The following is a 27,784-nucleotide window of genomic DNA, read 5'->3' as shown; positions in this document are numbered from 1 at the left end:
ATGAAGACGACCTTGGAGCAGCACTTGGAGGACACAACGAAGAATCGAGCCATTGTTGGAGTCCTGGGCACAGGTGTGCAAGGACTTAATCTGGGCTGCTGTGGGATGCCATCAGATGAGCATGCTGGGGTGATATCTGTTCTAGTACAGCTAACCTCAGATTTCACCAATATTCCTGTGGTGTGTCTGGAATCCGATAATGGGAACACGGTTCCCCTCTCTTCCTCAGTTCTGCCTGCACAGGTGGCAGCCATCTATTACTGGGCAGCATGGCTGCCCTCAGACCTCTGGTGAAGCCCAAGATCATTAAAAAGAGGACCAATAAGTCCATCTGGCACCAGTCAGACCAATAGGTCAAAATTAAGCGCAACAGGAGGAAGCCCAGAGGCATTGACAATAGGGTGCACTGAAGATTCAAGGGCCAGATCTTTTTTTTTTTTTTTTTTTTTTTTAAAGATTTTATTTATTTGTCAGAGAGAGAGCGCGAGCGAGAGCAAGCACAGGCAGGCAGAGTGGAAGGCAGAGTCAGAGGGAGAAGCAGGCTCCCTGCGGAGCAAGGAGCCCGATGTGGGACTCGATCCCAGGACGCTGGGACCATGACCCGAGCCGAAGGCAGCTGCCCAACCAACTGAGCCACCCAGGCGTCCCTTTTTTTTTTTTTTTGACAGAGAGAGATCACAAGTAGGTAGAGAGGCAGGCAGAGAGAGAGAGGAGGAAGCAGGCTCCCTGCCGAGCAGAGAGCCCGATGCGGGACTCGATCCTGGGACCCCGAGATCATGACCTGAGCCGAAGGCAGTGGCTTAACCCACTGAGCCACCCAGGTGCCCCCAAGGGCCAGATCTTGATGCCCAACATTAGTTACCGGAGAAACAAACAAACAAAAAAAAACGTTAACTGTGTTAACTATACTCTGCAAGGAAATCCCTTGCGGAGTTCCTAGTCCACAATGTCAAGGAGCTTGAAGTGCTCCTGACGGGCAACAAATCTTACTGTGCAGCAACTGCTCACAATGTCTCCTCCAAGAACCACAAAGCCATTGTGGAAAGAGCAGCCCAGCCAGCAGTCAGAGTTACCAATCCCAAGGCCAGGCTGTGCCGTGAAGAAAATGAATAGTCAGCTTGTGTACACGTCATATTTGCATTAATAAAACCATAAAACTACAAAAAAAAAAGATAATGAAGGGGCGCCTGGATGGGGCAGTGGATTAAGCCTCTGCCTTTGGCTCAGGTCATGATCTCAGGTCTTGGGATGGAGCCATGTGTTGGGCTCTCTGCTCGGCGGGGAGCCTGCTTCCTCCTCTCTCTCTGCCTGCCTCTCTGCCTACTTGTGACCTCTGTCAAATAAATAAATAAAAATTAAAGAAAAAAGATAATGGAACATGATGATCCAGAAATATGATGGCATCATAGGGGCATTGCACAAAATGACCCCCTTGATAAGTTCACCCACAGCCTGTCACGGGGGCTCAATGTTAATTACCTTGTAGAACTATTAAAGTTCCAGTAGTGAGGCCATTTCTTTAGTGTGTATTGGGCACTTTCCTATTAATTTCAGAGTAAGTTGCCTTTGGACACTCAATGGACTGACTTATCAAAATATTAGTAAGAAAGGATCATGTTTTGAAGCAGCAGGTCCATGTCACTTTATACACAGAATTTTTATATGTTCAATAAACCTGGTTGGAAGATAAAATAAAAGTTGGCAGCAGGATCTAGTCAAGGGTCAAGGAAAAGAGTGACACACATCATATAAGCATAAAAGAGGATGAGGGACAAAGATTAAAATAATGAGTCTTGGAGAACTGAATCATAACTGGGAGTCATGGGGGAGTCCAAAACAGGAACAGGAGTTTCCAGAAGTCCACAGAGCAATTAAGAGCAGAATAAATCCAGGTTCCCAAGACCAGTGAAACAAAGTGGAACCTAGACATAGACAGAATTCAATCCCAAGATGGCCCCTCTTCCCTGAGCTGCCCCAGAGACTGCCTCGTGACCTGGAGGCCCTGCCCCTGCCTTCCAAAAGTTATGTATGACCTAAACTGCTTCATGAGTAGAGAATCCTGAAATTTTAGAGCTGCTAAGAAACTTAAATATTACCTAGTACATCTAATACTCAAGCAAGTTGATCCCTGGACCCCATAATACTCTTAAAGACGTTGAGGACCCCAAAGAGTTTTTGTTTAAATGTGGGCCACATCTACTGATATTGACCATCTTAGAAATTAACACCAATACAATTTTTAAGTATTTGTTAATTTATTTTAAAATAACAATAGTAATCACATTACATGCTAACATAAACAATATGTTTTATGAAAAACAACCATATTTTACAAAACATTAAAAAATGAAGTGAAAACATTGGCATTCTTTTACATTTTTGGAAATCTCTTTAGTGTCTGGCTTAACAGATGACAGTGGGATTCTTATCCCTACTTTTGCATTTTAGGTGTTTGATAGCACATGGCATGTAGACTTGAGAAAATCACTGTAGGCACACAAGAGTGGTTTTCAATGTACAGACCCCTTCAAGGGCTTTGGGAACCCCAGTGGCTCCTGGACTATGCTCTGAGAACTACTGATCTGGTATAATTTGGGACCACAGTTTCCTGTCATGCCATTTATTAGCAATGTGATCTCTGCCCTGCAACTTAACCTCTCTATGCCTCGCCTTCCTTAACTGTAAAGTGCAACTAAAAACAAGAGTTCTCTTTTATGACTACTTGCACTCCTACGGATGTTGCAGCCTCACAGTCATTTAGGTAAATAAATGAGGTGATGGATACCTGTAAATGTATAACACAAGGCTTGGCTCAAAAAAATGACTCTCCCTACTCTCATTGTTAGTGGTTGTCATTAACTACATTCCAAGCAATGTGCCAGGCACCAATGGTCACATCAAAGTGGGTAGGAAGACGGCCTGAGTTGCTTAAGAAGAGGGGAGGTGAGATAAATACACATCTATCTAGAACAAAACAGATTATGTCAGGAATGATACAAAAAAAAGGGAGAGGCCACATTCACTCATTCATTCATTCACCAAATATTAATCAATTGCTCCCCATGCGCCGGAAGCGATAGCCAGGAGGGGGCTAATGTAAAGGAACCAAGTGAGGGAGAGGGCAGGTGGCAGAGGCCACGAAGAGACAGGGGTGCCCCATGTACACATTGTGTGGGCCTTCAGAGGCCAATGTGTTTGGGGATATAAGGAAATATTTCATGAGAAAGTGGCATTTGAGTTAGAACTTGGGAAGAGATGGGATTTGGAAATAGAGTGGATACACATTTCTTAATTCACTCGTTCAACAAACATTTGATTTTGTTGCTGAGTCTGATCCATGTTGCATGAATAAGAGTCCCTACTTTTGTTTTTAAGTTCTTTTTTTAAAGATTTTATTTTTTTATTTGAGAGACAGAGAGATCATGAGCTGGGGAAGAAGGGCAGAGAGAGAGAGGGAAGCAGATTCCCTGCTTAGCAGGGAGCCCAGCACGGGGCTCAATCCCAGGACCCCAGGATCAGGACCTGAGCTGAAAGCAGATGTTTAACTGCTTAACTGACTGAGCCACTCAGGTGCCTCAAGATCCCTACTTTCAAAGAGGAAAATTTTGCATTTGTTTTTATTAAACAAGGAACACACGTTCACTTGAAAAATCAGAACATACAGGTCAGCAAAAATGAGAAAATAAAAACCACCCACAATACCTTTATCCAGAGAGAATCCCTCTAGAGCCAGGATGAGAGTGTGGCCAATGGCACAAAATTTAAAGGGGGCGGGAAATGCTAAACAATTCAGTCATCAAGATAAATAATATTTTATTTTATTTTATTTTTTAAAGATTTTATTTATTTATTTGACACAAAGAGATCACAAGTAGGCAGAGAGGCAGGCAGAGAGAGAGAAGCAGAGCCACGGCGGAGGAAGCAGAGAGCTGGATGTGGGGCTCGATCTCAAGGCCCTGAGATCATAACCTGAGCGGGAGGCAGAGGCTTAACCCACTGAGCCACCCAAATAATATTTTATTTCATTAGCCAGACAAATAATATTTTAATGTAATAGCTTTTAAAAAACAAAATTAGGGCAAAACATCCAGGATGACACAATGCCTAAATTTTAATAAAGGCTGGATCCCACCCTGCATTTGCCTTCCTCAGTCTCCTCTCCCCACCCTCATTCTGGTGCTGACTGGGCTCGGTCATTCCCTGCATGTCCCGCGTCCCCCAGATCCATTCTCCGCCCTCCTCTGCCCTCCTTGGGCCCTGGGCAGCTAATCCCTGAGGGTGGCATCAACGGGCTTCTTCTCCTTCTGGCTTCCAGCTGGCTTCAGACAATGGGAAGCACCGGAGGCAGCCCGAGGATGGTGTTTCCTTCCTATTCCCTTCCTTCTCATCACAGAGGTTCAGGCAGTGGCTGCTTCTGCCACTGAAACAGCTCCGTCCAGAGGCCGCTTTCACAGAGCTCCCTTTCCTCCTTCAGGCCTGTAGGTGCTAAGGGCTTCCTGCTTTCGTCAGACTCACGTTCTCTTGATTCCCTTAATGCTGCTTATATTTCTTTCTTTTTTAAAAAAAAATATTTTATTTATTTATTTGACAGAGAAGGAGATCACAAGTAGGCAGAGAGAGGGGGAAAGCAGGCTCCCCGCTGAGCAGGGAGCCTGATGCGGGGCTTGATCCCAGGATCCTGAGACCATGACCTGAGCTGAAGGCAGAGGCTTAACCCACTGAGCCACCCATGTGCCCACTGCTTACATTTCTGTAAGCTGAAATTCCCTACTAAATTGCAACTTTGTGTACCTTCTACTTCTTATGGGAAACTTGACTGTTAACGCTGTTAACATTTCAGGTCTCAGATGTTTGCATTTTTTAAAAAAAGAAATGTTTGTTAATTTCAAGACTCCAGAAAGATTATAATTGTTTTATGTGATTATATTATGTGTTTAGGAAAACTGTTGCTATAGAAGCTTGAAACATCCTTCTTGTGGAGACTTGCTAGAGAAAAATACAAGGAAAAATCACCATTCGTGTTTTCTCTCTTTTCTACTTCCTCTCCACAGGGGACTGGTCAACCCTGCTTCCTTCCCTTCTCCTAGGCCAAACTCTCCATTTCCAACAATTTATAGTCTGGGGCCTGGGGTGACTCTCATATAAATTGTTCCCTCAATGAAATGCAGGGATTGGGGTGCGGGGACATGGTTGAACAATGACCTGACTGTGCCACTAGGGAAAGTACTTGGAAAAAGACATTAAAGGTAAGAGCAGTGGGGTCACCTGGGCTGTGCTTTGTTTGAGGAGTTCAAAGGGGTTATCAGCACACTTTTGCCCCGCTGTCCACCCTCAGCCTCTCCTAACTGGTCCCCCACCCAGCCCTTGAAACTTGCCTGCTCCTTCCCTGGTTCTTTTGGCACCTTGAGAACCGAGCTCTGTGTGAAGCTTTGTGCCTTGGCTTCCCTAAGACCCACGTGCCAGATTCAGCCCTAAGCCAGTGGTACCAGAGGCTGTAACTGTAGGAAGCTGGAAGGAGCTGGAAGAGCCGGCCTGCCAATATAGACTTCTTTCTCGCCCCCTAAATAAACCATGCTCGTTTTCATTCAGTCCTCACTGTCTACTGACTACACTTCATGCCTATCTGATTTCAGATTTGAAAAACTGGAGGGAAGGGAAGGTACATCAAGTAAAAGAAAACACACAAGAGGGCCCAGACAATGCCTCCTCTTGCCTGCTCTCCTGGGAAGCAGTGGGTGGAGGAGGATGTGGTGGGGAAGACGGATCTCCTCCAGAGGAAGAAAACAAAGTTCCTGGATGGAGAAAATGTGAGAAAACCAGGACAAAGCAAGTAGAGTAAGCATCCACACAGAAGACTCAGTGAGCCAGAAAAAGGAACCACACCTGGCGGGGCCCCTGGGAGGGGTCAAGATGTCATGGGAAGAGCTCAGCACACAACTTTGGGAGTCCGTGGGGGAACCCCTGAGGGGCAGCACTGACATCTCCTTGATGGCTGTAGGAAGGCTGGGAAACTTCCACTCCCAAACATTCTAAAGACGGTAAACATGAACGTAGGTGGAGATGGCTTGGGGTGTGGCCCCTTAATCTTCTGCTTAGACTGTTAGGAGAGTTTAGAATTTTCCTTTTTGATTCTCTCCCTTTGGATTTGCAACATTGACAGAGTTCCTACTGTGATTCCCAGCCTGGTGCTGGGGACACAAAAGGGAGGAACACCAAGGCTCCTACAGTCCAACAGGAGAGTCAGACATGTAAAGGAATATGCATAATTACAGACGTTCGTACAACCCCGAGAATGATCATTTCTATCAGGGAGGTGGGGGGTGAGAGGAGACAGAACTGGGCATGGGGATAAGGAACGGCTGCACAGAAAAGGCATCTCTGAACAGGGTTTAAAAAGCTGAATGGGAGTTTTTAAGGTGAAATTGGGAGTGAGGTGGAGAAGAGAACATTCTTTTAAAAAAAATGTATAAAGGAATGGAGTATGAAAAGACATGCTTCTATCACTAACATGACAGAAGATTTGGGTAAGATATGTACCTTCCTGACTCTAAGTTCCACTTGAATAAAAAGAAATAGTGACACCCACGTAGCAAATATAATTGGTAGATTAAGAAAGATTTTCAAGAACACAATGACACCCTCACACCCAAAAGGTAAATACCACCAAAACTCAAGTGAGATGTGTCTTTGGAAAAGGTGTCTAGAAAATTTTATCCCAATATTGATTCTGGTTTTGGCTACATGGAGTCCCATTTGATCGTACTTCTGACTTCTACCCCTGGCTGTAACAGTTTTTTATAGAGCTGGACAAGCAGAAACAGGGGAGTATATTAAAATCAGAATAGAAGAAAATGAGACAGCCCAAGAGCCAGAGGGGGAAAGATAGTAGCTCAAGGACTCCTAACGCACAACAAGCTAAATGACTCTCAGGAAGACAATAGCATATCTTATGATTTCAAAATAATTCCTTGGTCATTTACATCCAGCATAAATCATAAATTTAATATGACTATTAAATATGTTCCTGTGAAAACCATCACACACAATACTGCTAGAATCTAGCAGTTAAGATTCACCCAATCTTTTATTATGTCACTCCTTTGCTCCAGAGCTGTTGAATGATATCTCTTGAGTAAAAGATAATGTCAAAATGTCCCTAACCTTTTATTCAAGGACTTCCACTACTGGAATCCTTCTACCCTGCCACTTCCAACCTTTTATTTTAAAATGTACATGTTTACAGCCCCTGCCTTCGGCTCAGGTCGAGACCTTGGGGTCCTGGGATCGAGCCCCGTATCGGGCTCCCTGCTCAGCGGGGAGCCTGCTTCCTTCCTTATCTCTCTCTGCCTGCCTCTCTGCCTACTTGTGATCTGTCGAATAAATAAATAAAATCTTTTTTAAAAAATGTACATGTGGGGCGCCTGGGTGGCTCAGTGGGTTAAAGCCTCTGCCTTCAGCTCAGGTCATGATCTCGGTGTCCTAGGATCGAGCCCCGCGTCGGGCTCTCTGCTTAGTGGGGAGCCTGCTTCCTCCTCTCTCTCTGCCTGCCTCTCTGCCTACTTGTGATCTCTGTCAAATAAATAAATAAAATTTTTTTTAAAAAAATGTACATGTAACTGACATCTAACATTATATTTGTTACTCCCAGTCTTGTTTACTAGTTCTCTACAGAATCTTTCTTCTTTGGTAAAATTACTCTCTAAGTTCCCAAAACATGCCATACCAGGTGATTGCTGACCTTTCACAAATATGATCTTTGGCTTCAATAAAAAATACAAGAAACAAGCGTTCGTGAGGAAGCGAAGGAAAAGAAACCCTCAAGGACTGTTGGTGGAAATTCAAACTGGCACAGCCACTGTGGAAAAGAGTACGGAGGTTCCTAAAAAAATTAAAAACAGGGGCGCCTGGGTGGCTCAGTCAGTTAAGCATCTGCCTTCAGCTCAGGTCATGATCTCAGGGTCCAGAGATCAAGCCCTTCATCAGGGTCCCTGCTCAGTGGGGAGCCTGCTTCTCCCTCTCCCTCTGCTGTTAGCCCTGCTTGTGCTCTCTCACACTTTCTCTCTGTCAAATAAATAAATAAATATTTTGTAAAAATAAAGTATATTTATGGGATTTAGATTATCTCTAAACTTCCTACACAATATAATAAACTATGAAACTGAGTTCCCGGTGTTTAACCGGGACCATCTGTGGTAGAAAAGCACTTTAATCTGGGATGAGAACTTATTTTTTATTGTAGTTTCACATACCTTGTTGAGTCGGGTTTTCTGTGTGTGAGTTCATTCGATCACACTGTTTAGTTATGGGGAATTTGGCACCTGTTGTGCAGCAAGTTCCTTTTTAAAGCTTGAACAAAGGTTCATTCATTCATTCCTTTCACAAGGTTCACTGAGCACTTTCTATGTGCCAGGTACTATGCTAAGTGCTAGTTATACACCAATAAAATGTGACCCATCCTAAAGGAGTTCCCCAACATTGGTTGGGGAAACGGGGCCAACTAAGGCTTGGGGCAGAGCTATGCTCAGGGGATTCCGCAACAATGATCCAATGCCACCGTCATGCTGAGTGACAACCAACCACACAATTTCGGTGATATAACCAATGGTGGGGAACTCCTTTAGAAGGGGTCACATTTTATAAAAAATAAAAAATTATATTAAAAAAAAAAAGAAAAAAAAAAAAAAAAAGAAGGGGTCACATTTTATTGGTGTATAACTAACACCTAGCACAGTGCCTGGCACATAGAAAGTGCTCAGTGAACCTGTAAAAGGAATGACCTATACATCGTCAGTGCCAAGCATCAACAAGTGGCCCCTGGACTACCAAGAGTATTCAGTTTGGCCACTTTGAGACCATAGACCAAGTCAATAACCCAATGATGGTCCTCCTTGAAACCATCATGTTACCATGATTCCCTTTATCCAGCTTCATGTCAGTCACACAAGGAGCCCAGGATCCTAGGTTCCTTATCTCTCACATTTCATCCCAAATGGCCCTGTACATCTCGTTCTCTGACCCGCATTTTCCAGCTCCCCCACATCCTGAAACCCTTAGCAATTCATTGTCAGAATCAGCAAACCCCCTGCTTTTTTCAAAGTCTTTGAATTTTTTCTTTACCTTTTTGCTCTGGAAACTGGGGTCTCCTCTGAGGACACTGCTTCCTCTGCAGCCCTCTCAAGTGGTGGCTGTTTTTCTCCCATATCCTACGGTGGAATAATCACTGTCCTCTGTTATCGCTAATATTCCCCACTGCTGCTTCCAGAACATTCTACTTCCCTCCTTCTTAATCCTGCCCATTTTTGACTCTGAGGTTAACCAGACTATGTTATTCTTACTGCAGCCATGTGGCCGCTCTTCCTTTGTAACCCACCTCTGACACAATCTCAACATCCTTACAGATGACCCTTCCAAAATGCTTATTTCTAAAATCCTTGACCTCCTCCCCTTGAAAAGCCGGTCTTCCTCCTTAGCTCGGTTATTCCCTTCGTGTTCTTGTTTCGCCTCTCATCCCACTTAGATTCTGTGACTCTTTATCATAATCACTCTTTTGAATACACCCTTGGCTCCCTTTCTCCTCTCTCATCTCATTACACTCTGACGGAACATAAGCCTTAATTAAATCTAACTCTCCACCTATGTCTACACAAGTGCAACAGCTGACCATAGCTTGAAAATTCACACACCTATGCCGACTGCTCTCACTTTAAGTTTATGACCATGTACCTGCAGAGGCCTTCAATGTCACTCATCAATCTTACTTACATTACCCTAGCATAGTTACTAACACTGTAGTTACTAACCCTTCCTCATTAATAGCCATTCCATACCTTCTCCTCTCTCTCCAAACTTTCTACAACCTCTCTCCTATCCTCAGACTCAGATGACAACCCTGTCAACTAGTTCACCAAGAAAATAAAAAGAGTAAGAAGAGAATCTTCACAAATTCCAGAACATCATCTCCCCACCTACCTGCCTCTGGGCTCATTCAGTCAACCTTCCCTCCTATTAATAAGGATGACCCATATGTGCTCCTACCTTGGGCCAACTCTCTACTCGTGTACACCTTATTCCATCACTCTAACCACTCTCCTCTCTGTCCAGGACCATTTCTACCAATTAGTAAACAAGCTGTTATTCCTCCCATCTTAAAACAAAACAAAAACAAAATAAAAAACTATCTCTTGACCTCACTTCCTTCTACTATCCCATTTCTCATCCCCTTTAGACACTGACAGTTGGCTATCTTCCCGATCTCCAATTCCTTTCCTTCCCACAGATTTTCATGCTTATGATTCCTTGAATGTCTTCTAGTCAAGGTCATTAATAACATCGATCTTGCTACATCCAATGGTCAATATCCAGTCTCTAACTTGTTTAATATTTCTGAAGTTTTAACACAACTAATTACTCCTTTCTCCTTGATATACCTTTTTCTCTTGGCTTCCAGGATCCTACACCCCCTTGTTTTCCTCTTAACTCGCTAGTGATTCCTTCTTCTGGTTTCCTTTGTCTTCCATCTTCTCAATCTTTCACAGTGTTCTCATCTAGCCTCATGGTTCTACGTACTATTTCTATCTTGATGATTTGCAAATGTGTGTCTCAGGCTGGACCTCTCCTTTGAACTCCAGACTGTGTATTTACCTGCCTACTCCAACATTCCTACTGGGATGTCCAACAGGCATTGAAAGTAACATATCTCAAATCTAACACCTGATTTCCACCCCAAACCGAATTCTTCCCATTTTTGAAAAATGGCAACTATATCCTTGGGTCAGCCCTGAATCATCTTACTCTTATCCCTACATATGATCCATCAGTGAATTATTCGAGTCTTTCTTTAAAAAATGTTTTAATAGATATTGTAGAATTTACTACTTTCACTGCTACTACCCTGATCCAAGCCATTAGTCTCTTGCCTAGCCCCCTCGCTGATCTCCTAGCTTCTGTCCTTAACTCTATTATGGTTTATTCCCCTCACTGTATCCCAAATGATCCTTTTAGAATATGTCATTCCAAATTCATACCCTCCAGTAGCTTCCCATTTCACCCAAAGTAGGAGTCAAACTCCCACTAATAAAAGACACTCAACTTCCTTGTTTACTCCCCTATTACTCCTTCTGACTAGTCGCACCACTTTCCTTGAGATTCCTAGCTTAGTACCTCTGCACTTGCATGTTCCCTTTGCTTGGGATGGACCTTCCTCAAATATTCTCTTGTTTTTTGTCCCCACATCCTTTTCAAGTCCTTGGCAAAATGTACTTCCCCTGACCCCTCAATTTAAAATTGGAACAACCCCCACCCAGATCACAATCTCTATCTTGGCTTTCCTTATTTTTCTTCATAGCACCTACACAATCTGATATACCACACATTTTATTTATCTATTTGTCCCCCATCCAGCAAGCTCCACAAAAGCAGGGAATTTTTTCTTTCATTCACTGCAGTTTTCAGGGCCTTGAAGCAAAGCCTGGTATGTGATAGGCAACCAATAAATACTTCTGGAATTTACTGCATGAAGAAGATTATGATGGAGGGTAGACAGACACCTGCTTTTAAAAGTGCTTAGTGGCAAGCCAAAAAAAAAAAAAAATTTCACCTTGTCTATAATGAGCTCCACTGCAGCATTTCATCAGAAAAGTGACTGGGATTGGATCTATACAATGAAAGATCACTCTAGCTGTCGGGTGAAGCAAAGACTTGAGGGGGTAGCATTGGAGGTTGAGGGAAGAGTTGAGGGGTTGTTGGCAGAAATTCAAGCAGGAAAAATTGAGAGCCTGAGCAAAGACAGTGTCTGTGAACAAAAAGAAAAGGAAGCAAATTTGGGTTCTATAGGGGTGACCAATGTGATACATGGGGTTGGAGCCCATCAGAAGACACCTCTCTGCTCTCCTCGGATTTCATCCCCCAGGACTCCTTGACTAGGCCATTATGGATCACCTCTATCAATCTCTGGCTATCTTTTGAAAGCCTGGAGATAAAATTCTCATCTCAGATCATATCTTGATCTAATCCCTGGTAAGGTCTCTCTTGTCCAATAATGTCCAGCTCCTGAACCACCAAAAACATACGAGACTGAGCTTTAAGAGGGACTCCTGACTCTTTAGTCCCCATTTTCACACCCTCTTTGTCCTATTAAGAGGCCTCAAGAAAGTAAGAACAACAAGAAACTTAATACCATGTTTACCTTTTCCTTCATCCTGACCTGCCCTAATCCAACTTGTTCTCCCACTACTGAAACAAATACTTTTAACACAGAGATAAGGGCCAGGGGATCCCCAGTCAGGGGTCTGCCCCCAAGGCCCAGCTCAGGGAAGCAGATTCTACAGCAGGCAATTGTCCATTTGATAATAGGATTTATAGCAACCAAAATTCCCTCCCTGGCACACTTCTTCAGGTGCTGACTCTCTAGGATGTCCAGGTCCAACCTTTGCCGCCTGCAGATGTTTAACCAAAGTAGAAAGCTGTAATCCTCTAGAATCCATTCTCCAAACCCAGCCTGTACCCTTGTCAAGCCTGACGCCAGGCTTTGGTAAGTTACACAGGGCTGGTGACCAATGTAGAGAGGGTAATGTCATTCAGGTTTCAAGTCTTGACATTCACACTGCAAGCTGTTTCATACTGACTAAAGATAATTCTGGAGCCCCCATGTGAAAAGGATCCCAAGGAAAGCCTGACTATTCTGGTTTTTTTGGGTTTTTTTTGTTTTTTTTTTTTTAAGAGGGTGGGGAGGGGGAGAGGGAGAAAGAGAATTTTTTTTTTTTTAAGATTTTATTTATTTATTTGACAGAGACAGAGATAGCCAGAGAGGCCACACAAGCAAGGGAAGTGTGAAAGGGAGAAGCAGGTTTCCCGCCAAGCAGGGAGCCCAGTGCAGAGCTGCATCAGGACCCTGGGAGCATGACCTGAGTCGAAGGCAGAGCCACCCAGGCGCCTCAAGAAAGAGAATCTTAAGCAGATCCCATGCCCAGCACAGAGCCTGACACGGAGCTCAATGTCACAACCCTGAGATCATGACCTGAGCCGAAATCAAGAGTGGGACATTTAACCAACTGAGTCACCCAGGTACTCCTAACTGTTCTTTTAATGTCAGTGAATAGGAAAGACATGTAGCCAAGTGTAGCAGTGAAGAAACTCCAACCCTTGTACACAGGAAGCAATGGTTTCAGTAAAGGTAGGCATGGGTATATAACCAGCAGAAAGATTCTTTTTGACCCCTGAAAAAATCAGACTCTGGGGCACCTGGGTGGCTCAGAGGGTTAAGCCTCTGCCTTCGGCTCAGGTCATGATCTCAGGGTCCTGGGATCGAGTCCCACGTCGGGCGGGCTCTCTGCTCAGCAGGGAGCCTGCTTCCTCCTCTCTCTTTCTGCCTGCCTCTCTCCCTACTTGTGATCTCTGTCAAATAAATAAATAAAATCTTTAAAAAAAAAATCAGACTCTGGCCCAGTGGCTGACTCCTTACCATGAGGGATGGTCTCCAGACTCTAAAGATGGCAAAAGTCCAAGGGGGAGGGATGGAGCACAAAGCTCTGCTGTACAGTGGTCCCTGAGAGTCAACCCTCTTGAAATCATGCTTTGAGAAGCACTTAAAGTACATACAGCCCTTTGTCAGGATTCTTCAGTAGAGACCCCTTGCAACTGGATATGATTTTGCGTTTGTATGATGGTCAAGTGTACATTTTCATAGAGAGATGGTCTTTATCTTTCATCAAATTATCTGAGACTCAAAAAGAGAATGGATCTACACAACCTTAACCCAGCTCTCTAGTCTGGTACATTAGCCACATTTCAAGTGTCCAATAGCCTCATGTCTTAGTGGCTGTTGTATTAGACAATGCAGATGTGTCATAGTTTTTCATCACAGAAAAGTGCTGTGGATGGTGCGGACTTAAAGGAATGGTGTTTTCCCTGTGACTGTTCCGCACTGGCGTTCAAATTTCTTCCTGGTGCTGTGGAATACTAGGGAGTCTTAGAAGCTGCATATCTGAATGTGCCGACTGCCAACCGAAGGCTAGTTACCAAAGGAGGCTTTTCTTCAGCTGCTGGGCACTCTACCAGCACAAATTCCTCTCAAGAAAAAGATAGTAGGTGACATGAATTATTTAGGGATTTTGGTATATCTGAGTGATCACTATATTTGGGAAGGCTTCAGAAAAGCATGGAAAGAAAGTAGAAAGGGCTGGGTTAAATTACTGGTGTTCATCAATGACTGACAAAGACCCAGTTTCTCTCTTTTTTCTTTTTACACGAGGCTAGTAGAATCTCCCATAAGGTCTGCAAGGCCCAAGGATTCCATGGTGATACACGGAACTGGACAAGTTCTTTCTTCTTTATGAATGTTAAATTTCTATTCCTATAATTATAGAAAGAGTTCTCCCTGAATGAACCATCAACTACTCTTAGGAGGACAGCAAAAGGGACTAGACTCACTAGTCCTGTCCATGATCACAAAGAGAGGCAGCACTGCTGATGAGTGGAGGTTGGGTCCATACTTTTCCACTATAAGCCATATAATTGTGAATATACTGTGTAGCTTCTACAAGCCTCTATTCTATCATCTGGAAAATACAGAAATTACCTCTTAAGGCAACAGCAAAGAGGACAATGCAATGACCCCAATAAGCACACAGTACAGTGCTTGGCTTGTCCCCAGCTGCGAACAAGCAGGAGCTATCCTATCGTTTTCTTATTTTATAGTCTTTGTGCCTCCTAATTTCTTCCTGGGAATGCCCTCTGTTTGGGATACCCTAGGTTTTTTATTACTGTGAATACCTATTTCCTTATGACTGTTTTCAGCCCAAACTTTCTGAAAGTTCTTCTGAACTAATCTATGAGTCACAAAATAAAGAGGCTAAGATCTGTGGTATTACCTGTAAGGAAAGAGGCGGGGCAGCTACTCGTACTGAGAATTATGCTAAGTGTTTCATTAATCATTAAGGTTGCATATTTACCACAGTGTTCTATGTCACAGGGAAACTGGGAACAATCTCGGTGTCTGACGAGCAAGCACTAGAATGTTGGCATACCACAAATCCTTTCAAAGTAATGTTTTCCATAAATATTTGTTAACATGGGTAAATGCTTATTACATAGTATGAGGTGAAAAAAATCAAAGCCAAACACCCCCCATGTCTTAGCATCCCCTAGAGACACTTGGGTAAATGTGTGCCCAGAGATAGGTCAAGAATATTCAACCACAGCTCCAAACTACAAACACTTCAGATGTCAGTTAATAAGATTGTGGACAAATTGTGGTATATTCACAATATGTTTCAAGGATAACCAGAACAAATTAAAAAGCCTCTATAACTATATGTAGCATCATGATGAGTTTTACAAGGATAATATGAAACCAAAAAAACCAAAAATCAAAAAAGCACATATGCTATGATTCTACTTACATAAAGCTCAAATTGGGGAAATTTTAATTGTCTTGATTAAGATGACAGACTGCAGAGGGCTCCTGGCTGGCTCAGTTGGTGGAGCGTGCAACTCTTGATCTAGGGGTTGTAAGTTTGAGCCCCATGGTAGATGCACAGATTACTTAAAAACAAAAAAAAATTTTTTTAAAGATTTTATTTATTTATTTGACATTTAGAGATCACAAGTAGGCAGAGAGGCAGGCAGAGAGAGAGGGGGGAAAGCAGGCTCCCTGCCAAGCAGAAAGCCTGATGCGGGGCTTGATCCCAGGACCCTGAGATCATGACCTGAGCTGAAGGCAGAGGTTTAACACACTGAGCCACCCAGGCACGCCCCAAAATAAAAAAATAAAAAAATAAAAAAGATGACAAAGCATAAGAAAAAGCAATGAACCACTTACATGACAGCGATCAGTGATCTTTGAGTAACAAGGGCAGGAGGAGGTTGTGGGAGGGGAGGGACGCAGTGAAACAGCTCTGATAATGAATGTCCTGGTTTCTTTTTTTAAGAGGCAGTTCCTTTATGTTACTTGTTACATTGTACCTTCCTGCCCTTATTCTAATTTTGTAATTCTAGATGTTTTAAAATAAAGACAAAGGGAAAACAAGTATAAATCTTTATTTTCCAGGGTGTTCTCAATAATATAGACTTCTGCATGTCTGGGGAAAAAAGATCAAGAGTGATTTTCTCTGGGCAGCAAAATCTAAAGGGATTTATATTGTCTTCCTTACACATTTTGTAGTTTCCAAATTTTTAAATAACGAATAAGTATTCACTTTTTTTTTTTTAAAGATCTTATTTATTTATTTGTCAGAGACAGAGGGAGAGAGAGCGAGCGAGCACGGGCAGATAAAGAAGCAGGCAGAGGCAGAGGGAGAAGCAGGCTCCCTGCGGAGCAAGGAGCCCGATGTGGGACTCGATCCCAAGACCCTGGGATCATGACCGGAGCCGAAGGCAGCTGCTTAACCAACTGAGCTACCCAGGCGTCCCAAGTATTCACTTTTATAAAAAGAATAAAAGCAGAACCACCAACTGCTTGGTTCTGGCTCCTCAATGTACAGCATGAAGTCAGTTTGAGGAAATCTGTCTCTTCTTCCTGCTGGGGAGTGATTGGGAGAGTGGGAGGGCCATACAGTTGAAATCCCACCACTGTAGGTCTGGTCATCTGTGCCAGTGTTGAAGCCTGAGGAGGCTCAGCTGAGGGAAACCAGGAAAGATGCTTTCTAGATTATCCTAGAACTCCTACAACTCTGCCTGCTCTCTGTTTCAAACCTAGAAAGTGGGCCAGCGAGTGAGCAAGAAGAAAAAGGTACTATGATTAACCATCACTTTTTCTCAACATTTATGTTTTTATGTCAGTGATAGCGCAGTGGGGAGGAGCAGAGGAAGAGGGTAAGAGAAACCGAAGCAGATTTTCTGCTGAGCGGGGAGCTGGACTTGGGACGCATCTGACCCTGAGGTCAGACCTGAGCTGAAACCAAAAGCTGAAATGTCTAACCAACTGCGCCTCCCAGGCGTCCCTTAACTACCACTTTTTAATTCATTATTGTCATAATATTGTATTAGGGGTATGACATGCATTAATCCTGCCCTAACATTCACAAGAATTTTATAAAGTAGGTATATATTTTACAGTGATAGTCCGGGGCTCGGAGAGGTAGGAAGGACTTGCTTGCCCAGATGTCTGAATGCAAAGTCAGTGGCTTTTACACTTGGCTGCAATTTACATTTACTTGAGGATTCTCCTCTGTTGTTTACACTCACAAGGATCATGTGAAGTAGCTCAGAATAGGTGTGTGATATGCCAAAGGCCACGCAGTTAGTAAGAAGCTACAAGTTTTAATAACTTGTTTCTTTTATTCTTGTGGAGGTAATTACGTTTCTTGCACTAAATGCCACTAGATTTTTGCCCTCCCATATATTTAGCTATTTCATGTAGCTAATTATCTAGTTAAAAATCTCCTATAGGAAGGGTGGAAGATTTTTGAACGTGACACAGAGGCCAAAAAAAAAAAAAAAGTTATCTCCCTAAATCCAGTGGCTTGAGCAGGCAGGTACAATCCAGAAATAGCATTCAGCTTTTGTCCTCTTTTTTGCAACAGAGATAAGATTAAGGGAAGAACAAGGGTTAAGATCTTGTGGGTATTTGGTTTGTAATTGTCTCTGATTTCCCTATCGACCTCATCTCCCAGGTCTCCTTTTTCTTTTACTGCCCTGTCCTAAGGGAGTTAACCCTCTCAGCTGCCTTCCAGGAGCCTGCCTTCCAGCATCAGCTCCGTCGTAGGAGAGGACGCTTCCTCCTTTGCTTCTCCCGGTCTACCGGGAACAGACTCTCCCAGCGCCTGAGTCTCTCCGGATTGAAGCTGCTAATACCAAGGCTACTCGGGAGTGAGCGCTTTCTCAACACCGTCTTGGAAGGTGGGTCACTCTGGCAGAAGGGAGAGGGCAGTGGAATTTGTTCTGAGTAAGGATGGTTATGCAAAATGCAAGGAGGAAGAGGAAGCCGATAGGGGAGTTGGTGAGTCAGAGGAGAAAAGCACAACTTGGCTAGCCGTGAGCCTCTCTCAAGGAGTGGAGAAGCCTAAGCTATTATCAAGGTAAGAAGAGTTTTCTCTATACACCACTCCGCAGCGGGGCCATTGTCCCAGGGCTCCGGACGGAGTATCAGAAAAGCTCCCCCAGCTGAGCTAAGGATTTTACAGGCACTGGAGAAGGGGGGCTGTGGAGGATGGCGAAATCAGAGTCACCTGGAGAATCTTCCTGAAAAAGCACAAGCTGCTTGCCAGTAGCTCCCTCGTCCCCACCCAGCCCCATCTCTCACAGGATCTGAAAAAGCAGAGAATGCCAGTGGGGCTATCCTGATAGATGTTCCGTAGATGATCTCCTGGTGCATCTAACTTACTCCGATCCCGGCTTCTGAGTTCAAGTTTCTATACTTCCTGGAGCTTCTCTGCTCGGGTGCTAGAGAATGGCAGACGGGAGGTGGAGGGAGCTGTAGGTTTTCTCAAGCTCAGGCAGGGTGTGATGTGATCATTGAATGCTCTCATCCCTGACACTCAACGGACCTGGGGTCTGACTCTGGTAGGGCTGTTGCCACCACTGAGTCCATCACTTAGGGTTCAGTTTACTCTGAAAAATGAGTGTGTGGATTATCCGTGTCATGATCAGCTGTCGTGGTTGTGGCTGAACGGGCTTTCAAAGTTGCGGAGCGCTACTTGGACGTGAAAGATTAAGTTATGAGGCAGGCACAACAGCCGAAGCAGAAGAGACTTTTGTCCCATCGGGCCTCAGACCAGTCTAGGGCTTCTAATTGGAAGTGAAATACATTTATATGCGCAAAATAAAACGATCTTGCCTACCTTCCTCACCCGCATCACGCTCAAGCACTAAAAACTGCTCTACAGATGATGTTACTTGGTCATCATTCGGTAAATGCTGCAGGCGCTGTTTCTGGCACACTGGAGACAGTGGTGACTGGAGACAGGGAAGTGGTGGCGGCCCGGGTCCAACCCTCCTGGCGCTTTCGGTCTGGTCAGTGTTTGTTACCACAGGGTCACCTTTACCCAGGTGCTTATACCTGTGGTTTTTCTGGGTCTGTAGGTGTACGTCTGGATTTCGGTTTCTCCAGTTCAACTCTGAATTCTCGGTTTGTGAAAATATCTTCTGCCATCTGTAATTTGGGGTTATGGGAGCATAATCTCCCTGGGGGATCTAAGTTAGGAATGTGCCAGGGGCTGGAATCCAGGGCTCTTTAAATTGCTGCCTGTTATTTTTCCCCTCAGAATTCCTCATTTTCTTTCTTTCTTTCTCTCTGTCGCAGGGAGAGAGGCAGGCACGGGGAGAGGGAGAAGAAGGCTCCCCGCTGAGCAGGGGGCCCAATGTGGGACTCGATCCCAGGACCCTGAGATCATGACCTGAGCTGAAGGCAGAGGCTCAAACGACTGATTCACCCAGGCGCACCCCCTCGCCCCCGCTCATTTTGTTTCTAAAAGAACTACACAGTACCCATTTGGGGGTCATCCAGGCTCCCGGGTGAGATCATGTTGATGATAGTGTTTTTTAAGAATATACCACTCACCCCTCATTGGCACAACCTGTTTTTAAAGTATTGGCTGGGGGGCGGGGGTCGATGATGACAGGATGTGGTGAGGTTTTTCTCTCTTTTTTTTTTTCTTTTCCTAACTTAGCTAGTTAGACAACAGAAGTAGTCTGTCTGAGTGGTCTTGTGCCTTGGAGTACGCTTTTATTTCTTTTCTTTTTTGTTTTTTAAGATTTAGTTCTTTTTTAAGATTAATTAATTATTTAGGAAGAGGGTGAGAGAGGGAGAGAGGCAGACTCCCCGCTGAGCAGGGCTGATCTCACAATCCTGTGATCACAACCTGAGCCGAAATCAAGGGTCAGATGCTCTACCGACTGAGCACCCAGATGGCCTCCTTCTGTTTCTTATTAGTTTAAAAAAAAATAGTGTTCATGGCTTTTTATTTGTAGCTTTCCTTAATACATACTCACTGTGGAACGCCCCCCCCCCCCTTTGGAGTAAGGTTAACTGTGCCATACCATCAAATCTCTGCCTTTAATATTTCGCTCCATACACTTGAGATAGTTTTGGTCAATATTCAACAGAATCACCTAAATTTTAGTAACTGATACTACAGAGACACACATGTGCATTTTAAAAAGTTTCCCTTTCTCAAAGGATCTCATTCAGTTATCTGCTTTCCAGCCATTATTCCTCTTCCCCCTGTTCAACTGCTGATTTAGTCAACAAGTATTTAAAGAGTCTTAATCACTTACAAGATAAGACATAGTATTTACCCTTAAGTTACAGCAGCCCAGAGGTAGAAATAAATTCTTCTATGGCTGTTTACTATAGCATGAGAGATGGGTGCTACTCGAGAAAGTTTAGAGAACTCCATCTTGGGAGGAAGGGCTTCTAAACAACAGGAAAGAACTGAAAGTCAAGTCTGGCACCTAAAGTGCTGAAAAGCAGGGGACTGACAGGGGATCAAAGACCAGACCATGAAGGCCCCAGGCTACAAATCTTGGGGATTTTGATTTAATCCTGCGTGTGCTGGAAAGTTACGGAACGAGGGGACTGATAGACTTGTGCTTTAGAAAAGACAGACTTTTATGAGGAAGTGGTGATGCAACATGGGGGCTTAAGTGGGTAGGAGAAGAATAAATGAAACAAGATGGGATTGGGAGGGAAACAAACCATAAGTGACTCTTAATCTCACAAAACAAACTGAGGGTTGCTGGGGGCAGGGGGGTTGGGAGAAGGGGGGTGGGGTTATGGACGTTGGGGAGGGTATGTGCTTTGGTGAGTGCTGTGAAGTGTGTAAACCTGGCGATTCACAGACCTGTACCCCTGGGGATAAAAATATATGTTTATAAAAAATAAAAAATTAAAAAAAAAAAAAGAAAAGACAGACTTTGGCAGCAGTGGTTGATGGGGAATTTGAGAGATAGAAGAAAAAGGTTACTTACTTACTGTCAAAGGCCAGGCCAGAGATGAGCACAGTGGGGATTCTGACAGCAGGGAGGGAGGGGTTCAAGCTTGCAACGCAACATCCAGGAAAGAACACTTGGGAAGGTGGACCAGGGACTCAGAAATGGAGTAGTGACACACACTTCTCACAAACGCTTACCAACTCCAAGGATTATAGAGGAGGTTAGTGCAGGACAAGGGGAGAGGTGGAAGTTAGATTAGAGGAGACTGCCATAAAAAACCCAATTTGCCCTTTCTTCATGGAGCCACATTAGCTCGCTTCTCCAAGGCCCTCAAGAATATCCATCTCTGGGCGCCTGGGTGGCTCAGTGGGTTAAGCCGCTGCCTTCAGCTCGGGTCATGATCTCAGGGTCCTGGGATCGAGTCCCGCATCGGCCTCTCTGCTCGGCGGAGAGCCTGCTTCCCTTCCTCTCTCTCTGCCTGCCTCTCTGCCTACTTGTGATCTCTCTCTGTCAAATAAATAAATAAAATCTTTAAAAAAAAAAAAAAAAGAATATCCATCTCTACCGCTGATTACAATCTCTGCAGACATGAGCTTTGCCTGTGGTATTTCTTGGCTGTCCTGGCTAGCCCCATCATGGGTTGCCTAGATCCAGGAAGTACCTAGATCCCAGTGACAAGAGATGGGACTCACTTTTCAAAAGCATATTTTCTTCCTGGCCAGGGTGAATGCTCATGGTAAGACAAAGCAGAGAAAGAAATCAGAGGGTTTCCATGGGGATTCCTGAGAACTGTGAACAACTAAAGCCTGAGGATAACTGGGGACAGGGTCAGGAGGCGTGGCTCCAGCTCTGGGAGGGAACAGGCATGAAGCCAGGAGCTACTTGTAGGCAGGGAGGACTTACAGCCATTAATCCTGCTCAGGACACTGAGTTGGTCCAAAGCCAGGATTAGGGAGAGAGTATAATTCTGAAAGATCTATATTCCTAATCCTTAAGAAATGTTAGTTTCTTTGTGAGTTGATTACAGGCCCTGCATATAAAATTCTACCATGCTTTCCTTATAAATGTGCAAAGGTCAAGTCCTTTTCTTTACTTTTCTCTCTCTCTTGCTCTGTTGTTTCCTATCTTTGTTCCACAATTTTCCAGATGATCACAGTACCTTTCGGAGAGGATCTCTTGCTAAAGTCATTTCCTAAGTCTTTGGGAGGTAGGGGTAGAGGAGGCCAATCTTGGGCTGTTATTAATAATGTCCTCGTTTCTAATCATTTCCTCTTGGGCTTGAGTCTGAAAGACCTAAGAGCATATCTTAGCTTCTCCTGTTCTAACCTTCAGGGCAAAGGAAGGAATTACCACTCACTGACATTTCCCTGGCATATAGCAAAGTAATCTTGGCCATGAAGGAGAGATGACCCTCACTGGATCCTTTTGGCAATAAGGAGGAAATACATTGTTGTAATGAATGCAAGAGAAGAGTTTCTATGGCACAAGGTTTGGCTTGGGTCAGTACATACTTCCCAGAAGGTTCAGGGGACTTCCAAGGGAAGCATGTTGCATCTCTTCAGGAAGCAACCTATAAACTTGCTTTTATATTTATATATTCCTCCTTGAAAATCTACACCCTAGAATTTCTGCAGCTCTGGATATAATGAATGGTTTGTGGCAAGTATGAAGACCATCTGGGTGACAGATAGCAAAGCTACACCCACGTGTATTTTTTGACTCCGCAATTCCCCTTCTGGGGATTTAGTTTACATAAATGTGTAATGATGTATAAACATCAGGTCATTACCGACGTTTCTGAATGGCAAAAGAGCTGGAAATAAGCTGGGAGCCAAGCAATGAGGCAACTAAATAAATTGTGGTGTATCTGCATGATAGAACTCTATGTGGTGGTAAAATGGAGTGAGGAAGTGCCTTATGTGCTAGCATGGAAAGCTCGCCAAGACACACTATAAAGTTAAAAAAAAGCAAGGTGTGTAGAGCTTGCTACGTTTTCTGTTATAAAGAGGGGGAAAATTAAGACGACACGTACATTTGAATTTTCTTGGGTGTGTAGAAAGCAAAGGAAAAGACACATAAAAAATAAACCCAGTTGCTACCTGGGTGCAAGGTGGGAAACGGGCAGATGGGGGACATGGACTGGCGCAGACTTTCTCTGTACAGTAACCACCAAACACCAGCGAGCAGATTCATCCTAGCTGTGAGTCCAGTGGAGGTTACGGATTCAGCGGCTGGTAAAATTCTTAGGTGTTCTATCCCCCAGAAAAATACTGTGACCTGTCATTAAGGCATATCATTAACCCTGTTTACAAACAGCTCTAGAAGTTTTCTAATTTACAGCTATAATCTTCATCCACAGACGTAACTGCTTGTCATAGTACTCCACCCCCCGCACCCCGCCGACACCTGTTAAAGACTGGCAGTGTGACAGGCTAGAGACTCAGGCCGGTACGTGCTCCCATTAGGTTGGTCCTGCATGCATGCAGGATTGTAGGAAGCCTTATTTTATTTATTTTTTTAAAAGATTTTATTTATTCTACACAGAGAGAGAACACAAGCAGGGGGAGTGGCAGGCAGAGGGAGAGGGAGAAGCAGGATTACTAAACCCAAGGCAGATGCTTAACTGACTGAGCTGCCCAGACATCCCTAATGTATTTCATTTTTTAAAGCTGGAAGGAAAAATATCTTGGGTGTATAATAATTAGCACCCTGTGGGTGCCTGGCTGGCTCAGTCATGGACATCAGAGTACGGGACTTTTGATTGCAGGATTGTGAGTTTGAGCCCCATATTCAGTATGCAGATTACGTAAAAATAAGATTTTTTTAAAAAAACTAGCACCTTGCTACTATTAATATTTTACACTGTTTGAAAAAGCTATTCTATTCTATCTCTCAGTAGTTGTTTGTGCTACAAAGTCATCCAAAATGATCCAGATTCATCTTAACCCTTAAAGAACCCTTAACCTTAAACCATTAAAAAAAACCCTGAGAATAACATTCTAGCATGGCACTGGGAACCATGGTCTTTTCAGCCTTGATTATAAAGGGAGTAAGTTGAGGGCTGCCACCAGTCTGTATGAGTCTTGGTGTGAATTATTAAGTAGAATTCATTTCTCTAGATACTTTTTTAAAAGATTTTATATTTATTTATTTATTTATTTATTTATTTGATTTATTTCAAGGGAATGCACAAGCAGCGGGGAGAGGGAGAGAGAGAATCCCAAGCAGACTCCCTACTGAGCATGGAACCCAACATGGGGCTCAATGAAGAGTTGACCACTTAACTGACTAAGCACTGAGGCGCCCGTCTCTAGATGTTTAACATCTAACAACTGGAAAATCATCCTAATGTTCTTATTCTGTTGGACCAAAATACTTTACTATCCCCTACGAAAACATTTTTTAATAAGAAATATCTTAAAATTTTGAGGAGATGGCATTCTCTAGGGTTGTGCAGTACATAACCTGGCCATCTGTACTGAGATGCCCTGATTGGATTGCGTCAAGCAGTTAAGCATTCCCCCAAGCAGCGGCAGAGTGGCTAACAGGTCACAGGTAACTGTAGCTCTTAGCTTGGCTTGCCACACTGCCACCGAGTCAGCTATTAAGGAGACAACAGTTCAAGCTAAATAGATTCAGACAGTTTCCAAGCTATGTAGATGTCAGCACTGGGCCGGTTCCTCCTGTCCCTAAACCTACAGGATGATGCCAAACCAGAGGGGGCCAGAGGACAGGTGCCATGGGCAATTGGCTCTGTCACTGAGGAGACAGCTCCAAACTCGAGCCAAACAGTTTTACAGCCTGCAACCGTATCCTTCAGGGGACTGAAGCCTGTGCTTGGTTGAGATGAAGGAAGGTAATGAGAAATGGCCTACGGCAATCTCCCTCAAGACAGGAGAGGTAGGTGAACGGTGGCCGTGAGCTCATTCCTCCCAAGTCAGCTTATCGTCCTTCGTTTCAGAAGGAATCACAGAGCATTCAGCCAAAATTTGGTCAGACTGTGGTTAAGCTTTGCCTAAGTGGCCTGTGTAGAGGCATGCATGTCACCAAGCTGTCAGAATGGAGCTATTCCTCTAGGTCGATGAAATATGGCTACATTCAGGCACTTTTGGTAGCTCACTGGACAAGAAAGTCCAGGAGAAAGGGAGTAAAGAGCCTAAAATAAATAGAACTTATTGACACACTAACTACAAGGGATGGGAATTGATTCAAAGGATTTGCATAGTTGGCTGCCAGAAGTTTCCAGCGCTCTAGGTTGCTCCTTGCTGGGGGTCGGGGGGGACAAAATGGCTTTGTCATTTGAAAGGGACATGGAAGGGAATGGAAGAAAGGGAATGAAAGAAGAAAGGGAATGGAAGGCAGACACCAAAATGGAAGCCTAACACAGCCCTTCTCCTTGTTTCTTAAAGCTCTTCCACTTCGCCATGATGATACCGCCCAAAAAAATGAGGCCACTGCTGTTTCTGATTTCCCAGATGGCCATCTTTGCCCTGTTGTTCCATCTGTATGGCCACAACTTCAACTCCCTGTCCACGAAGGAGGAGCCCAAGCCCATGCACGTGCTGGTCCTGTCTTCCTGGCGCTCTGGCTCTTCTTTTGTGGGACAGCTTTTTGCACAGCACCCGGACGTCTTCTACCTGATGGAGCCCGCCTGGCACATCTGGATGACCTTCACACACAGCACCGCCTGGAGGCTGCAGATGGCAGTGAGGGACCTGATCCGTGCTGTCTTTCTGTGTGACATGAGTGTCTTTGATGCCTACATGAAACCCGGTCCTCGAAGACAGTCCAGCCTCTTCCAGTGGGAGAACAGCAGGGCCCTGTGCTCCCCGCCCGCCTGCAACGTCTTCTCCCGGGATATGATCATCCCCCAGGCTCACTGCAAGCTTCTGTGCAGTCAGCAGCCTTTTGAGGTGGTAGAGAAGGCCTGTCGCTCCTACAGTCACGTGGTGCTTAAGGAGGTACGCTTCTTCAACCTGAAGGTGCTCTACCCACTGCTGAGAGACCCTTCCCTCAATCTGCACATTGTGCACCTGGTACGGGACCCCCGGGCGGTGTTCCGTTCTCGAGAACGCACCACTGGGGAACTCAGGCTTGACAGCCGCACTGTGTTGGGGGAGCATTGGGAGGAACTCAAGGAGGAGGATCAGCCTTACTCTGTGATGCAGGTCATCTGCCAAAGCCAGCTGGAGATCTATAAGGCTGTGCAGTCCTTGCCCAAAGCCCTGAGGCAACGCTACATGCTCATACGCTATGAGGACCTGGTCCGGGACCCCACTGGCCAGACTGCCCAAATGTATAAATATGTGGGACTGAAATTCTTGCCTCACCTCCAGACCTGGGTGTACAACATCACTAGAGGCAAGGGCATGGGTAGTCACGCCTTCCACACTAATGCCAGGAATGCCCTCAACGTCTCCCAGGCCTGGCGCTGGACGTTGCCTTACAAGAAGGTTTCTCGGCTTCAGAAAGTCTGCAATGATACCATGACTTTGCTGGGCTACCACCTTGTCAGATCGGAGCAAGAGCAGAAAAACCTGTCCCTGGACCTTCTGTCTGCATGGACTCCCTCCAAGTAAGTCCACCAAGAGGGCGGAAGAGGGTCTGTTCCCAGCGAGCACCAGCCTCAGGCGAGTTAACTGAAGGTTTCTGAGCCTTAATGACATCTCTGTCCGTGTACGTGGAAGCTTGAGTCGCACCCACAAGCTGCTCAGGCTGAGAAATGTTCGTGTCTCTACTCAGGCCTAGAAGAGATTCGGCAGCATATTCCGCCCCTGACAAAGGAGTATCGCCTTTCTTCTCTTTTTGGCCTTCCTCTCCATGGATACCTCAAAGACCTGGTGGCCTGGAGTCCTATTCGGCACCACACAGATGAGTGGAGTAGATCCATAAACTTTTCTGTCCCCATCTCACCCAGCGGGAAAGGGAAGAGACAGGAAAACCAGGGAAATGGGTCTCCTGCCGAAGAGCCCACCAGCACATTCCACAGGGATGTGAACTCTGAGCCCACGGAACTCCTGGTGGATTCAAAAAGGGGACAGAGAACAGTATTGGCAGCTTACGACGAGCCAGGCCGTCAGCTATCCGTTAGTGCAAATACAAAATAAGATCCCTGCACAACAGAGCGAGCTCTTAAGTTCACGGGGGTGGCTGTCCCTGACGCAGACGTCATTTTCCCTCAGAGTTTGCCTAACCCGTGGAAGAGTTTGACTTGTGAAGCTGCCATCCGTTCACGCTAAAATTCCAAACAGGATTCTGTTAGGAGTTCCCCTGGTTATGCTTTCTAATTACTTAGTAGTAAATGCTAACTAATTCTTATAGGATCCTAACCTAGCATAAGCATCTTTACAGATTTTTTACACTTTTGGATTAGATATTACCTACACATAAAAAAATTGCTAAGACAATATTTGGTGTTAGCTGTTAGACTGATCGATAACTGACTATCACACTGTGCTTTTAAGAATCTGTAGAAATTAGGCAACTAGCAACTAAGCCCTTTCTTGTGTGAGGTGTGAGTTGTGATAATAACTGTATATATCACCCTAGAGTCTGGGCAAAGGGTTCTTTTTTTTTTTAATTATTTATTTATTTATTTATTTATTCGACAGACTGAGATGACAAGTAGGCAGAGAGGCAGCAGAGAGAGAGAGGAAAGCAGGCTCCCTGCCGAGCAGAGAGCCCGATGCGGGGTTCGATCCCAGGACCCTGGGACCATGACCTGAGCCGAAGGCAGAGGCTTTAACACACTGAGCCACCCAGCCGCCCCACAAAGGGTTCTTTTAATGTGCTCCTCAGCCAGAAGACCTTTGGTCTAGTACAGCTGGCACTGTGCAGCCCTTCCAGGTCACCTCTCCAAATGTCTTTGCAGCATAGGAAGTCTTTGCAGCACTCTAGGTCTAGTGATGCATCTGAA

General features: G+C 44.6%; 2 protein-coding genes across 3 annotated transcripts; both read left to right on the top strand.

Annotated features, from left to right (window-relative positions):
* Window positions 1-1,486, top strand: LOC123391025 (ragulator complex protein LAMTOR5-like). The gene is made up of 2 exons (XM_045076518.1): window positions 1-202; window positions 1,374-1,486. The coding sequence occupies exons 1-2, from the start codon at window positions 1-3 to the stop codon at window positions 1,484-1,486; spliced, it is 315 nt and encodes a 104-aa protein (XP_044932453.1).
* Window positions 1,487-17,628: 16,142 nt separating this feature from the next.
* On the top strand, window positions 17,629-27,275 carry CHST4 (carbohydrate sulfotransferase 4). 2 transcript variants are annotated; one of them, XM_004763449.3, is made up of 2 exons: window positions 17,629-17,835; window positions 25,278-27,275. In XM_004763449.3, exon 2 carries the CDS (start codon window positions 25,293-25,295, stop codon window positions 26,445-26,447), a length of 1,155 nt encoding a protein of 384 aa, XP_004763506.1. In that variant the 5' UTR covers window positions 17,629-17,835; window positions 25,278-25,292; the 3' UTR covers window positions 26,448-27,275. The 2 variants fall into 2 exon arrangements, with proteins under 2 accessions (XP_004763506.1, XP_004763505.1); XM_004763448.3 differs by lacking the exon at window positions 17,629-17,835 and adding an exon at window positions 17,851-18,014.
* The last annotated feature ends 509 nt before the right edge of the window (window positions 27,276-27,784 follow it).

This window comes from Mustela putorius, unplaced genomic scaffold (genome assembly GCF_011764305.1).
Source record: "Mustela putorius furo isolate JIRA1106 unplaced genomic scaffold, ASM1176430v1.1 tig00000174_pilon_pilon_pilon, whole genome shotgun sequence".
Classification (NCBI taxonomy): Eukaryota; Metazoa; Chordata; class Mammalia; order Carnivora; family Mustelidae; genus Mustela; species Mustela putorius.
The sequence above is the reverse complement of the archived record's forward strand: the minus strand, read 5'-3'. Positions and strand labels throughout refer to the sequence as shown.

Excerpts from the sequence above, each read along its gene's own strand:
- LOC123391025 (XM_045076518.1), top strand. The coding sequence starts at position 1 with ATGAAGACGACCTTGGAGCAGCACTTGGAGGACACAACGAAGAATCGA. Across the intron at positions 203-1,373 it reads GTGTCTGGAATCCGATAATG|GGAACATGATGATCCAGAAA; the intron begins GGAACACGGTTC and ends AAAAAAGATAAT.
- CHST4 (XM_004763449.3), top strand. The coding sequence starts at position 25,293 with ATGATGATACCGCCCAAAAAAATGAGGCCACTGCTGTTTCTGATTTCC.